At 29.2% G+C, this 13461-nt stretch overlaps 3 protein-coding genes across 3 annotated transcripts; all 3 read right to left on the reverse strand.

The window, feature by feature from the left end:
* Positions 1–598: 598 nt before the first annotated feature.
* Positions 599–4000, reverse strand: LOC114168975 (flavonol 7-O-beta-glucosyltransferase UGT74F1-like). The gene is made up of 2 exons (XM_028053979.1): positions 3267–4000; positions 599–1441 (listed from the first exon to the last, which is right to left on the reverse strand). Exons 1-2 carry the CDS (start codon positions 3912–3914, stop codon positions 722–724), a joined length of 1368 nt encoding a protein of 455 aa, XP_027909780.1. The 5' UTR covers positions 3915–4000; the 3' UTR covers positions 599–721.
* Positions 4001–5339: 1339 nt separating this feature from the next.
* LOC114170637 lies at positions 5340–6812 on the reverse strand. Its single transcript, XM_028056161.1, has 2 exons — positions 6698–6812; positions 5340–6051 (listed from the first exon to the last, which is right to left on the reverse strand). The coding sequence occupies exons 1-2, from the start codon at positions 6792–6794 to the stop codon at positions 5432–5434; spliced, it is 717 nt and encodes a 238-aa protein (XP_027911962.1). The 5' UTR covers positions 6795–6812; the 3' UTR covers positions 5340–5431.
* A 2017-nt stretch (positions 6813–8829) lies between these two features.
* LOC114168942 (inactive protein RESTRICTED TEV MOVEMENT 2-like) lies at positions 8830–12282 on the reverse strand. The gene is made up of 2 exons (XM_028053928.1): positions 12083–12282; positions 8830–10224 (listed from the first exon to the last, which is right to left on the reverse strand). Exons 1-2 carry the CDS (start codon positions 12210–12212, stop codon positions 8930–8932), a joined length of 1425 nt encoding a protein of 474 aa, XP_027909729.1. The 5' UTR covers positions 12213–12282; the 3' UTR covers positions 8830–8929.
* Positions 12283–13461: the final 1179 nt, after the last annotated feature.

Below are 13461 nucleotides of genomic sequence, written 5' to 3' on the forward strand. Positions count from 1 at the left end.
TGGGTGTTTATTACAAAATTTATTGAAAAGGAAGTTTAACCGGTAAACCATATATTAGTTTTATATATTTTTATTAATATTTAAATTTCATTTAAAAAAATAATTAATGAGAAATCTACTTTAAAACGTGTTTTGTCTCGCCATTTTTTTCCTTCTAGGTAAAAATTAAATAAAAAATTATAATTAAAATTTAATTGGCAATCAAAGATCTGCAAATTATTTACTATGTTATTTATATTTGAGTATTACTATAATTTATTGGTTCAACTTATGATACACACCAGGACCATTATTGAAAGAATACTTTCATCACATTCTAACTTGATCTGAATAGATCAAACTATCCATGAACTCTCTTATATTTAAAATTGTATATTTATAAAATAAAATTTTGACATCTTCGAAAATAATAAATAATGATATTTTGACCATTTTTTTTTATCAATTTTTAATTTATTATTCCAATCACCCTTTAATTATTTATTTTTATTTTTTTAGTGTAATAATTGAAGGTTGACCAAAATAATGAATAAAAAATTAGTAAAAAAAAGTAAGTTAAAATATTATTTTTCAAAATATTTGAAGAAGACTCGTTACTAATTAGAATGAAGATTGGAGTGTTAATTTATTGTCTCGATAGAGAAGAAAGGTTTTGGTTGAACCAACAATACACACCAACCATTATTGAAAGAGTAGTTTCATCACATTCTAACTTGATCCACTATGAATGAACCAAACTATCCATAAACTCTCTGATATTCATATCAGAACTTCCACCCTCATCAACTGATTTTGCTGCCAAATTCTTCCACTGAATGGCTTTTCTCTTTATCTCTATTCCTCTCTCAGTCTCCATAATTTCCTTTAAAGCATGCTTCAAACCTTCCCTTCTGAAAACCCCTTTGTCATCAACTGAAACTCTTACACCAATTTCCCAAACATCTTCAATAACCTTTGCATTTGTGGTTTGGTCTGTCCACTGTGGCATGCCGATCATTGGAACTCCTAAGCTCAAAGCTTCCAATGTTGAGTTCCAACCACAATGTGTCACAAAACATCCTACGCCTTCATGTTCTAACACTTTCAATTGAGAGCACCATGTTACAACTAAACCTTTCTCCGAATTCACCCTCTCAAAGCCTTTTGGAATCTTTCCCATTTCAGTAGCCCTAACCACCCACAAGAAGTGATAACCACTCTCTTGCAATCCAAAAGCTACTTCCTCCATTTGTTCTTCACTCAGGGTTGAAAAACTTCCGAAAGACACATAAACAATGGACCCCTTTGGCTTCTCATCCATCCATTTCACACATTCTTCACTCTTGAAGAGACTCAAGCCATACTCATCATCATCTTTAGCTCTTTTGTCTAGAAACATAGATGGTATAGTTGGCCCAATCGTCTTCAACTTTGGCCAGATCTTCATCATCCATTCTGTTACCTACGAAATATTTCGCAGATTTTGTAAGTGTAAAAGTGTAGTATAAAAAACAAATGAAGTTAGAATATCAATTTTATCAGGTGTGTCACCAATTTATTAAACTTATACCATCTAGTTTTTGTGTGTCTTGAATTTTTCTCTTCTTTATTTTGTGCATATCTCATTATTTTACATATTATTTATACAGAAAAATTGATATGAATTTTGCATCTACTATTTTTATTATCTTTCCAACGTATTTGTTTAATATAACACTGTTGAGAAAGTGAAAGTGAAAACTTGAAACGAGAAATGAAAGACTGTAGAAGAAGTCATAGAATCTAAATATGAATGTTGTAAGAATATGAAAGCCATGGATAACAATAATATGAATCTTGATGATGAAGAGATTTGTGTCAAATTTGTGGGGGAAGGGGAAGAGAGAAAGTGGTTCATGGAACAACACTCTTTCTGAAAAGTAGGTAGTCAAAACAAAAAGAAAATTATGTTTCGACAAAGTTTTATTAACAAATTTTTGACAAAGTACACTTGACAATACTTTAATGGATGAAATAAAGGTTTGATATGACTTGGAAAGAGAAGAAAAATGTTTGGTATGTATTAAAAAACAAACTTTGTCGAACTTTGTTAAAAAAAAGTTTGTGAAAGGATCATAGTCCCTTCCTATAAGCTTATTTTTATTTCGGACTATGATCTTTTGACAAACTTTTTCTTAACAAAGTTTGACAAAATTTGCTTTTTAACACTAACTACATTTTTCTTCTCTTTCCAAATTATATCAAAACATAATTTTCCTATAGGAAGATAGGTGCACAGCACAATTATCCTTATAATTATAAGTTCTTTCCTAAACTATATATAGAAATGCCGAAAACAAAGAGCAATTCAGAAAAATGACAGACAATAAATGAGAAGAGAATCTAAAATGGAAGTGAGAATGGTTTAAACTTAAAAACTATAAATAGTATAATTTATGCAAGAATAATAAGAAAGAAATTTATATCCCTGGTAAAAATGCAATTTCTCACAAATATGTATAATTTTTTATGAAGATTTTATGATATGCTCATGGGATGAAGAAAAATCTGAAATCAGTGAACCGTAGTATTTATTAGAAATAAGCAATTTGGAAACTTTCAAACATTATAAATTGATTTCATTGCAACTTTTATTTGTTTTAAAAAGGTTCATTTTTAAATCTCTTTAAACAATTTAAATATTTCAATTTTTGAACCGATTATTTTATTCTTTGCCAAAACTTTTAAATTTCTATAATAATTATTTTCATCATTTTTAAATAGCATTTTCAAAATACCTCTCTCAATATGATTATTTAAATGGCATGTTATTGCTTAATCGTGATGATATGAGACTATCTTAAGAAAAATAATTTTATGAAAAAAATTTATATTTGACACTTTCAACGAAATTAAAATATACTTCTCAAACTATGAATATATATATATATATATATATATATATATATATATATATGTGTGTGTGTGAATAAATAATAGTAATTATGTGGATCTAGATGCTTATATTAAAATAATGCAGCATTAAACCAATACATCTAACAACAAACCCTATATCTTACAAAAATTCTGATGTAGACATTTTGTAATGAACTGATTAATTTTCCTCTTTCTCCAACTCATAGAAAGTATTGCACAGGACCCAATAAACTATGAATATATATGAATAAATAATACTTGTGTGGATCTAGATGCTTATATTAAAATAATGCAGCATTAAACCAATAAATAATGCAGCATTTAAAAAAAAAATGGTGTAGACCAATTTTGTGAGAAACTGATTAATTTACCTCTTTCTCCAGTTCATAGAAAGTGTTGCAGAGGACCCAATCAGCCTTTTCAATGTTGGAGAACTGGTTCACAACAAGCTCAAAAGATGCAGAATACGAACCATAGCTATATATAAAAGATGGCAAATCAAAAGGTTGAAGAAGAGGCAACCCTGGCAAGGAAATAATAGCATTGTGGTTTGGCAAGGGAAGTTTCAAATTCCCCTTTTGAACATGATGATAGACACAGTTAACAAAGAGAGGTTGTGTGAGAAAAACAGCACAAGTTAGGGCATGATTCTTGGCAATATCGAGAGTCCAAGGTAGGAAGGAATCATACACGACACAGTGAATTAGGTTGCCACAACTGGTGAGTCTTTCGAGAAGTTCTGATAATGTTTGTGGTCCAAATTTCCAAAACCTGTCTAAGTAGGTTTTGATGGTATCTGCTTCTGCGATTCCAGCATCATCAAAACCATCGGAAATGCCTTCAAGAGTGATGGAAGAAGGTATGTTGGGAATGGTCTTGCAGTAGAAATGGCTTGTGACGAATGTTACTCTCACCCCATCGTGCTGCAAACGCTTGGAGAATTGAAGCATAGGGTTTATGTGTCCTTGGTGTGGATATGCCAAAACCACACAGTGCACTCTCTTTCTCTTTGTCTCCATTCTTTGTGCTTCTTTAGCTTCTGCTTTATGATCCCTCTCTCTCCTTTCATTTGTGTTTATCTTTCATCTATAATAATGAATACTAGAAATTGTCAAGTGTCAAAAGTTGGGTGTTTTTAAAATGGGTGTTTTTAAAATGATATTGTGTTTGGTACGCCAAATGATAAAAAATTAAGGTTTAATTATTGGTCACTTTTTTTTAAAGTTGATGTGGATTTTTAAAAAATTGATATAATTTGAATTTTTGTTTTGAATCTCTTGAACCGGATTAAAGAATTTTCATTTAAATTAAAATTGTTAATAATGATGATTTGTTTTGTTGTTGGTGTAATTAATATCATCCTAATATCAATTTTGATAAAATCTTTTTTTATCTGCTTTAAAATATTTAACGAAAAAGATAAAATTGTATCAATTTTTTAAGAATCGTAATTAAATTGAGACTAAAAAAATTTAGAAGAACAACTTAACTTTTGGGAGGATAACAAGACCAAAAGAATAATTAGACAAAAAAATAAATTAACAATTTGAACATGAAGACAATAATTTTTATTACCATGCAAACGTGAACCTAGGATATATAAATATGTCTTGAAGGGTACGTTTAGCGAATTTAAGCCCAAAAAGCTAGCTGAAAATTGTTAAATTAAGAAGTGTTTGAAAAAACTATTGTTTTAGCTGAACGATGAAAGATAATAAAAATGGACAAGTTGATGTGATGTTTTAGATAATTTTAATTTAATTTTATTGATAGAATATACGTTTCTTCATTTGTTGAGTTGCTGTTAGTTTCAGACTTTATAATTTTCAGTATTTCTTTTATGAAATTTATTTCATTTCTTTTCTTTATTTATATCGTAAATTTGACTTTGAACAAAATTAGTATTTTTGAACTCTTTCTCTCGTAGAATAGAAATAAAGAAGATGCATACACATGGAAAAGAAAAGAGGAAACAGAAATTGTGAATTCTGGTGATTCTACTTCCAAAGCTAATATTAAGAAATTGGTTGGCCAAAGGTAATTTTCATATTCTAGATGTGACCATAATGCTACTACAATAGAAAAAGGATGATAATCATACAAAAGAATGAAAAAGGGAACATAATTAAAAACAAAATAAATAAAACACATTGTCATGACTCCAATAAAAATTAAACTTTACATCCTAGTAGTTCGTATTTTATAATTATTCCAAAAGCATCTATTCAAAACTCCAACTATGGTTATATTCTTTTAAACAAATAATGAATCAAACCGACGTTTGAACAACATAATTTATAACAACATATTTATCGAAAAGTATATGATCTTTTTGTCGTTAAAGTAAAGTTTGTAATCATTTATATATTATATAATTTATTTAAATTTTAGTTAAAATAACACTTCAACTGTTATAAAACTTGTCATGCTTGATTTACAAGTAGTTTAGGTGTTAGTAAAAAGAAAAGACACATGATTATAAAATGGCTTTAAATATATGTTTATATGCATAATCATACGTAAAAGATGAATATCTTTATGTTCTAGCTAAAGAACGAAGCTTGTAAGATGCATAAACCCCTAGTGCCAACACCAGAACCGTTGCACTAGTATACAATAACACATGCTTATCTTCTTCTTCATTGAACCCTTTTATCCCAACCCTTTTTGATGATCCAATATCACCAACTTCACCATTCATTTCCTCTTTTTCTTTGCATTCAATATATGGTTTTCCTGATGCACAACCATTCTCACTTTCTTCCTTTCTTTCTTTCCCTTCAACCCTTTTCTTTTCACTACTTTCAAACCTCACTTTTCTTTGATTCTTGCCATCTTCTGAAACTCCTTCTTCACGCTTTTGAGGCACAGAATCACTTTTTGGTGAAGTTATTTGACTCTCAATTATTGATTTTGGTTCATCACAGTTTTCGATTTGACCTTGCACTTCCCTTGATATGGTTACCTTTGGCATTATAATGCTATAAATTTCTCCTTTGAACACACCCTTTAGCTTCTTCACGTCACAATTCATAGGAACTGCATATGCAATGTTGAAGCGGATTGATCTGTTATCTCCAAGTGATCGTCCACCAAAAACCCTAACTCTTCTATAATCATACTCGAATTCAGCACCTATATCATCTTCTGCATAACCTAAACAAACCCAAGAAATTCATAAGCACCTAGGGAGACAAAATAACAGTTAGATATATGATATCTTATTACAGAAACAAATTTTCCCTCTATATAGAGATTTTTTCGGAAAATATAGTAAAATCCATCAGTTTTTTTTATCCATAAATACTTGTAAGATAAAAAAGAAATAAGAAAATGAGACAAGTCTAATTTATATGAAAAAAACGTTTTCTATATTAATTTATAAATAAAATAAATTTAAAAAAGTTATTTTAGCTATTTTTCTTATTTCTCTCTCTTAAAATGTTTATAAAAAAGTTCATTAAGGTTACACCAACATATCACAAGTGGTCTCTTTCTTCTTGCACCTCCATGATTTCTTTTTGCACTCTTATATACTCAAAAATTCCTACGGTGGGGCAGAAGGCATGAGGGAGAGCAGTGCCAACTGGAGAAGGAAGAAGGAGATGAAAGGAAGAAAATAGTGGCAAACGAATCTTTTCACAAATATGGAGGTGCAGGAAAAAATGTATGGAGGTGCAAAGAGTATGAGAAATAATGGTTGACGAATATTTCTTTTTTATTTTAAAGGGAATTTAGAGAAAAAAAAAAGAAAAAAAAAAGAAAAACATGTTTTTTGTGGATGATGATGAGGTATACAAACCAGGAAGATGAACAAGTAGGGAGTGTGATTCTGGTGTCTCCTCTGTTTCTAATTTTGGCTGCCAAATTCTCGTAGTTAGGTTTGATTGCAATTCCATCGATTCCTTTTTGTTTGTTTTGTGTAGTCTTCTTTAATAATTATTGATTGTAGGGTCATATATATAGCTGAATATTCAAGATTTGATGAGAATGGATTGCTGAAGAAACAATTCATTCCTTTTTGATTGCTGAATATTATGAGTTAACTTTGAATTTCCCTCTAGCTATTGGTATAACTTCTGGGATAAATAAAGTTCAAATTCGTTGTTTGGGTGATGCACTTTATATATAGATATTTCATGGAAACGAAATAAAAAGGAAAAGTATAAAATATGTAAGACTTTGAGAAACACAAATTTGAAGCATCTCAACAGAGTTAAAACTTTTAATGTTTTCCCATTTTGTTGGGAATTCAAGTGTTAGTTTAAGTCTCATATTGAGTAAAATTAAGAAAGTTGAATAACATATAAGGATGAAGGTCCATAAACTTATTGCCAAGGTTTTGGGTTAAGAGTAGTGTCAATCCCCAAAGCATGATAGGAGCAGGGAGAGGCCTAGGCCCCCAATATTTTTGATTTTTTTCAAAATTATATATCCATTTTTTTAATTTTTAAAAATTTTAAAAATTTTAAAATTATAAATGGTATATTTTAAAAATTGATGATAATTAAATTGTGTCTCTTTATTTCTTTTATAAAATACAATATTTAATGTTAATAAATAATAAAACATAAAATCCAATATAAGAAAAAATAAAAAAATATTTAGGTTTAATTAGTCTTTTAGTATCTGTTTTCGTCTAAAAATATCAAATTGCCATTAAATTGAAACTAAAAGAATTGGAAGATCATCTTACATTTTTGGAAACAATAACCAAAAGAGTAATTAAACCAAACATTTATTAAAATATTTTTTATTTTCTTCTGTCATTGCCTTTTACAATTTTGACAAAATTGTACTCATATCTCACTATCATATGTTTTTTTGAAGAAAAATGAAGTTAGACACACACTCCTTATGTTTGTTCTCATTTCTCATCTGTGTCCTTCATTTCTCGAAGAAAAAAAAATGTAACTCTATCTTGTCTTACTTGATGATGAAATATAACTTTAATAGTTATTAAAATTATTTTTTATCTCATGAGCCTTTTGTATACTTACTTTTTATGATTATAGAAGAAAAAAAATCATGCATTATGTGTTTTTTTATAACCGATTTTTAATTGTGACTTGATTATAATATATTTTTCTTCTAATACTTATGTCTCTCAATATTTTATTAGATTATGATAAATTATTTTTTAATATATTTAAGAAAAAACATATCGATGAAGAATAAAATAATGAATTTATTTTGTAGAAGTAGTAAAAGGGAAGCTACACGTGAAGATGAAAACAAATTAAATTATATTTCTTCACAAATTTTAAAGTATTTAAAGCATTATACTAATAATCCAATCTAACTATCCAATTGTTTTGTAGAAGAGTCATTTTTTAAAGTGTTATACTAATGATCCAATCAAATGATAAAAAAAAGTTATATTATTCTGTCCCCTCCAAAATTCTTGATCAAGATCCGCCACTGTCAATCCCTTATGTGTAGATTGGACTCATGTCTACATTTGAATATGTTTCAAAATCTTGTTGAAGAATATTCCATGCTTCCTTGGTTGTTCATATTCTTATTATTCTCAAAAATATAGTTAATGAGACTCTTCTTTGAATTATCCCAAAAACTCCGTCATATGTGATTTTCGTCTGTGTTATGCAGCTGTAGTGGTTTGACAATCATACTTCATTTGTATGAACTTTGAGACACTCAAGGAGGTAAAGAAAGTTTTCATTTTTATAGGTCAATAATCATAATTTTCTCCTTCAAATACAGGAACTTTGACATTATTATTAGTGGTGTATTTTACTTACTTCCTATAATGCATCTAAAAAAACTATTAAACTTTTATATATAATAATTATAAATATATATTAAAGTAAATATCTCTAAAAACTAGACTTTTAATAAGAACATATTCAATAATATAATCGAATACGTTTATATATATCACTTGGTTCCCGTTCGTATAGAACATGAATTATGTATCAGAGAAGGTATTCACCTTTTATTTTAGTTACAGTTCATCATTCATGTACAAGTGTGAGAAAAGATTCATTGAGTAAAACATATTTTTGGTTATCCCTCAAGAGGCAAACCTATAAGATACGTAATATCCCAATGCAGCAATGACAAGAACTGCAGCACCAATATTTGCTGCTAATTTTTTCTCTTCCTCATTCAATGCCCCTTCTGCAAATTTTGTGAAAACTTGGGTGACAGAACCAACCTTTTCCATTGAATTCTCTTCACTCTTCAGTTCCTTTTTAAGAGAACTTCTGTTGTTGGATTGCTTTTCCTTTCCCTTATGAATTTTTGGAGCAGAAGTTTCTTCTTCCTTGGCAAACAATTTTTCTGTCACGGTTTCTTTCTGTCCAAAATCACTCTGCTCCTTATCTTTCACAGACATTCTTGATTTAGAAGGTTTCTCTTGAACTCCCCTTTTTGTGATCCTTTCCTTCTCTTCATCTTCATCAGTTGTTCCCTCTGCATCTTCATAACTTGTCTTCTCTGAATCTTCACCTCTTGTTTCCTCTGTCTTCTTTTCCTTCAATTGCTCTTTAACTGTTTGCTTTCTGGTAACATTTGTTATATCATCTTCCTCTTGACCCTTTGGAGGTTGTGCATCTGTTTTGCTGATTGGTTCCACTGTTGGTGCTGCTTTAGGTTCAAATTCCTCTTCACCGTTTTGAAGTTTTTCAGCTGTTTTGACCTTGTTTAGCATTGTTGGTGTTGGTTTTGGCTCAAAATCCTCTTGACCCTTCTGGTACGTTTCAGCAGTTTTGGCTTTGGTTAGCATTGCTGGTGCTGCTCTTGGTTCAAATTCCTCTTGACCCTTTTGAGGCTTTTCATCTGTTTCCATTTTGGTTGGCACAGTTGGTGTTGGTTCTGATTCAATCTCTTGACCCTTTTGAATCTTTTCATCTCTTTCCATTGTGGCTCTCCTTGTTGGTGTTGGTCTTGGTTCAAATCCCTCTTGACCCTTTTGAATCTTTTCATCTCCTTGCATTGTGGTTGTGCTTGATTTTGCCTCCAACTCCTTCTCACCCATCTGAGGCTCACCATGATCCTTAATTGGTTGTGAAGATGGTGGAACAGTTTTGTTCCCTTGAATTGGTTCTTCCACTTTTGTTGTAGGTTGTGGTGTAGTGGTAGAATCTTGGAGTTTTTCATCTTGTGAAGTGGGTTTCTTTGGCATTGTAAGGGTGAGAACTGGAGTTTCAAACTTTGCTTGAAGTGCCTCTGGTTCACAGTAATCAGGAATGGGATAGGATTGGTCAAATCGGTACCATCTCGTGCCTTGAATTTGTCTTTCTCCTGTAGTTCTCACCGTTCGTGAAGAGGCCACATAGGTTACCTTTACGCTGTCCCTCTGAAAACCTGTAAAATTTACGTGAGGAAGACAATTAGTTCGACACATGCATGCAAATGTTACGTAAAGAACAAGCAGAAAAACATATTTAAACTCAATTTATCTTTTTATTAGAGTATGTTTGGAAGAGTTATTCGGTGGTGGAGGAGTAAGATACATGTTTATGGTTTCTATTAAATTTTGCAATAGGAAATCATGAGTTGTAGTTGTAGAACTTTTATGTATTTAGTTACTAAAATATTTTATTTTTTAAAATAATAATTGAAAGCACATTGCATATTTAATGACCAACTTATTCATATATATATATATATATATATATATATATATATATATATATATATATATATATATAATGGTTGATTTCTATTTAATAGTTTCTCTCGTGTTGAGTTAGATTTTGGTAAAATTGATTTTAATATGAACACGATTTTGAACCATTAATGTAAACTATATATTCATATTATAGTTGAAACTTTTTTTTTTGTTATAATTAATGTTTTAAATTTATAGTAAACATGAACATAGCTATTGGATAACTTGAAATGAAAGGAATTTGGTTACTCAGAAGTGAAAAAACAAAGACACATCTACATGATAAACATGGACAATGTCAATTATATTACATTGCATGAATTGAATTAAATACTCTCTTTAAGAAATAAACTCTTTTAAATTTATGTTTTGTTACGTAAGCGTTGAAGCTAATTGTTTATTGAGCAATATTGAACATCATATGAATGTGACTAAAAACTTGTATGGGAGTGTGAGAATGATGCAGTTTTTCTTGAAAAGAAAGAAAATAAATGTTTTTTTTCCCACGGGGTGAATTAGTTGGTTTGGTTTGTTCGAACAAAATTCTTTATAAGAAATTTTAGAAAAAAAAAAACTAAGAAAAAATAAAATAAAATGACAACTTTCTCTATAAATTAAAATTAATTTATGGGTTAAATATGTTTTTGGTCCCTTAACTTTTCAATGAATTTTAGAATTAGTCCATTTCGAAACTTTGAACCAATTTAGTCCTTCATATTTCGAAATACATTATAATTAACTAGCATACACATAGACGCTATTGCGCTTGTGTGTACGCATTTTTTAAATATACATAATATTATATTAGTAGGTGATGATATTGTAATGTTATTAAGTTAATATATAAAATAAAATTATATTTATTAAAAATAAAGTAAAATATATTAGAAAAAAAATGAGAGAATAACCGTTGATAAATTAAAAAAAGAAAAGAAGAAGCAGAGATAGACAATTTTATAAAAGACATGTAAAAGTAACGGGTCAATTTTAAAAAATTTAATAAATAATTATATTTTAAAAGATAAAATTAATATTTTGAAAAGTAGATAAAAAAAGATAATCTCTTTATATATTATTATAGATTATGTCGTGAATCTTTCGCTGGATTTGTTACCTCTTGTGTGTCATTTGATTCAAAACTTATACACATGTATGCTTTTACTTTATTTGTCTTTTCTTTCAATTCTACATTTTATATGTATCGTACATATATTAAAGTAGTAAAAACACACTTCTCAAATGAAAAACATCGAACTTGAAAATATTATATTACAAATACAATGGACCTAAATCTTGATTAAAGTAGACTCTTATGAGTCTTACACTATATTAAAATAATAAAATTTAAATATATATAACTTAATTTTATAAAACCAGTTTGGTAAAATAAATTTTATATTATTTGCCCAACAACATAAATAAATATTAAAATGTAATGAAAATTGAATTTAGTACATTTGGTTTTATTTCAAATTCATACTTGAAATGGAATTTGTTGATTTATAATGGAATGAAAAGGCATGAACTAAGAGAAGAGTGAGATTTGCAAACCAGGAAGATAAAGACGTAGAAGATAAGCTTCTGGGAGATCTTTTATCTCTGAACGTGGCTGAAAAGTTTCATAGACGCGTCGAATAGAAAGGTTAGGACGAAACGTTGGTGTTCTTTGCCTGAAAGCCATAGCTCTAAAATATGTGTTATAGGGAAAAAAAATTAGGGTTTTACTCACTAAATTGTTGTGGCTAAATGGTTTGAATTGATCTTGCTTGGTTTCAGTTTTCGATGTTTATATAATAAGGAGTGGAAAGTATTAAAATTGACAAGTTTTCTTGTCAGAGAGACAATTCTTTGTTTGTTGTAGACTTTGGTTTTTTTTTTTTTTTTAATGTTAATTGATTTTGGTAGTCCTTTGCGTTTGTTGAACTTCAATTATGTACAAGGAATAACTTCTTAATGTAATTGTTCTTTGTCTTGTCCTAGCCATGTGATATTATTCATGGATACTTAAAATTTATATTCTATGGAAATTTATTAAAAAAATTGTAAAAGTTTGATTCATATATAGTACCAATTACTGTAGTTGTGTGGAAAAATAAAATATGCAACTTGTCGATAAAAATATAGATTGATGTTTATATATATATTTTGAGCATACCATAATTTTTTTTAACTAAATTTTATATATAATTCTTTTCGTTCTTGGCATGCGTTTACAGAGGCACTCGCCCTTGATTTTGGCCCAACAACATATGAGTGTCCTCGGGCTTCTCTTTTCAAGCTTACCCAAACTAATTCTATTGTTGAGTATTACAAAGCATTTATTGCTTTGGCTAATAGAGTGTTGGGCATTAACAATTTCCTTGGCTAAGACGCAAATTAGAAAAGAAAAAGGCTTATGTTACCTTTGTGGTTAGAAATTTTCATTGAGTCACAAGTGTCTAAAGCGTTTAGGATTTCCACTTTTTAAATCATATAATAAATCAATATATTTAAGCATATAATTAATCACATATCTATCATACCAAAAATAAATAATATATTAGAAAAATATAAACTCATTAAATAAAATATTTTAAGGTAATAATAGGAACTTGTGAGTGCGAAACGCAAGCAACAATATTAGGTGCAAAACTGCAACAGTATCTGAACACGATGGCAACAAAAATCACAAACTTTATTAGGAACAATCAACCTCATGGAAAACAAGAACTTAATGAAAAACACAAGAACTTATTTTCTTCCAATTCTATTTGTTTTTCGCGTTTTTGGATTTCTGTCCATAACCGTTTGCAACAACCAAGGTCTGCCTGGCGTCGGGAGTGCGTGGTGGTTTTTGAATTTGTATTTATTTTTATTTTATTTTATTTAAATTAGTAATATCTGGTAGTTGAGGATGTTACACTGGGTCCTTTCCTTGTTCACCAAACTTG

This window comes from Vigna unguiculata, chromosome 11 (genome assembly GCF_004118075.2).
Source record: "Vigna unguiculata cultivar IT97K-499-35 chromosome 11, ASM411807v1, whole genome shotgun sequence".
In the NCBI taxonomy this organism is placed as follows: Eukaryota; Viridiplantae; Streptophyta; class Magnoliopsida; order Fabales; family Fabaceae; genus Vigna; species Vigna unguiculata.

What these genes read in the sequence shown, in the direction of transcription:
- LOC114168942 (XM_028053928.1), bottom strand. Translation starts at nt 12,212, where the DNA reads ATGGCTTTCAGGCAAAGAACACCAACGTTTCGTCCTAACCTTTCTATT. An exon ending in TCTACGTCTTTATCTTCCTG is followed by an intron (nt 10,225 to 12,082) that starts GTTTGCAAATCT and finishes TAAATTTTACAG; the next exon opens with GTTTTCAGAGGGACAGCGTA.
- LOC114168975 (XM_028053979.1), bottom strand. Translation starts at nt 3,914, where the DNA reads ATGGAGACAAAGAGAAAGAGAGTGCACTGTGTGGTTTTGGCATATCCA. An exon ending in TCTATGAACTGGAGAAAGAG is followed by an intron (nt 1,442 to 3,266) that starts GTAAATTAATCA and finishes AATATTTCGTAG; the next exon opens with GTAACAGAATGGATGATGAA.
- LOC114170637 (XM_028056161.1), bottom strand. Translation starts at nt 6,794, where the DNA reads ATGGAATTGCAATCAAACCTAACTACGAGAATTTGGCAGCCAAAATTA. An exon ending in CCTACTTGTTCATCTTCCTG is followed by an intron (nt 6,052 to 6,697) that starts GTTTGTATACCT and finishes GGGTTTGTTTAG; the next exon opens with GTTATGCAGAAGATGATATA.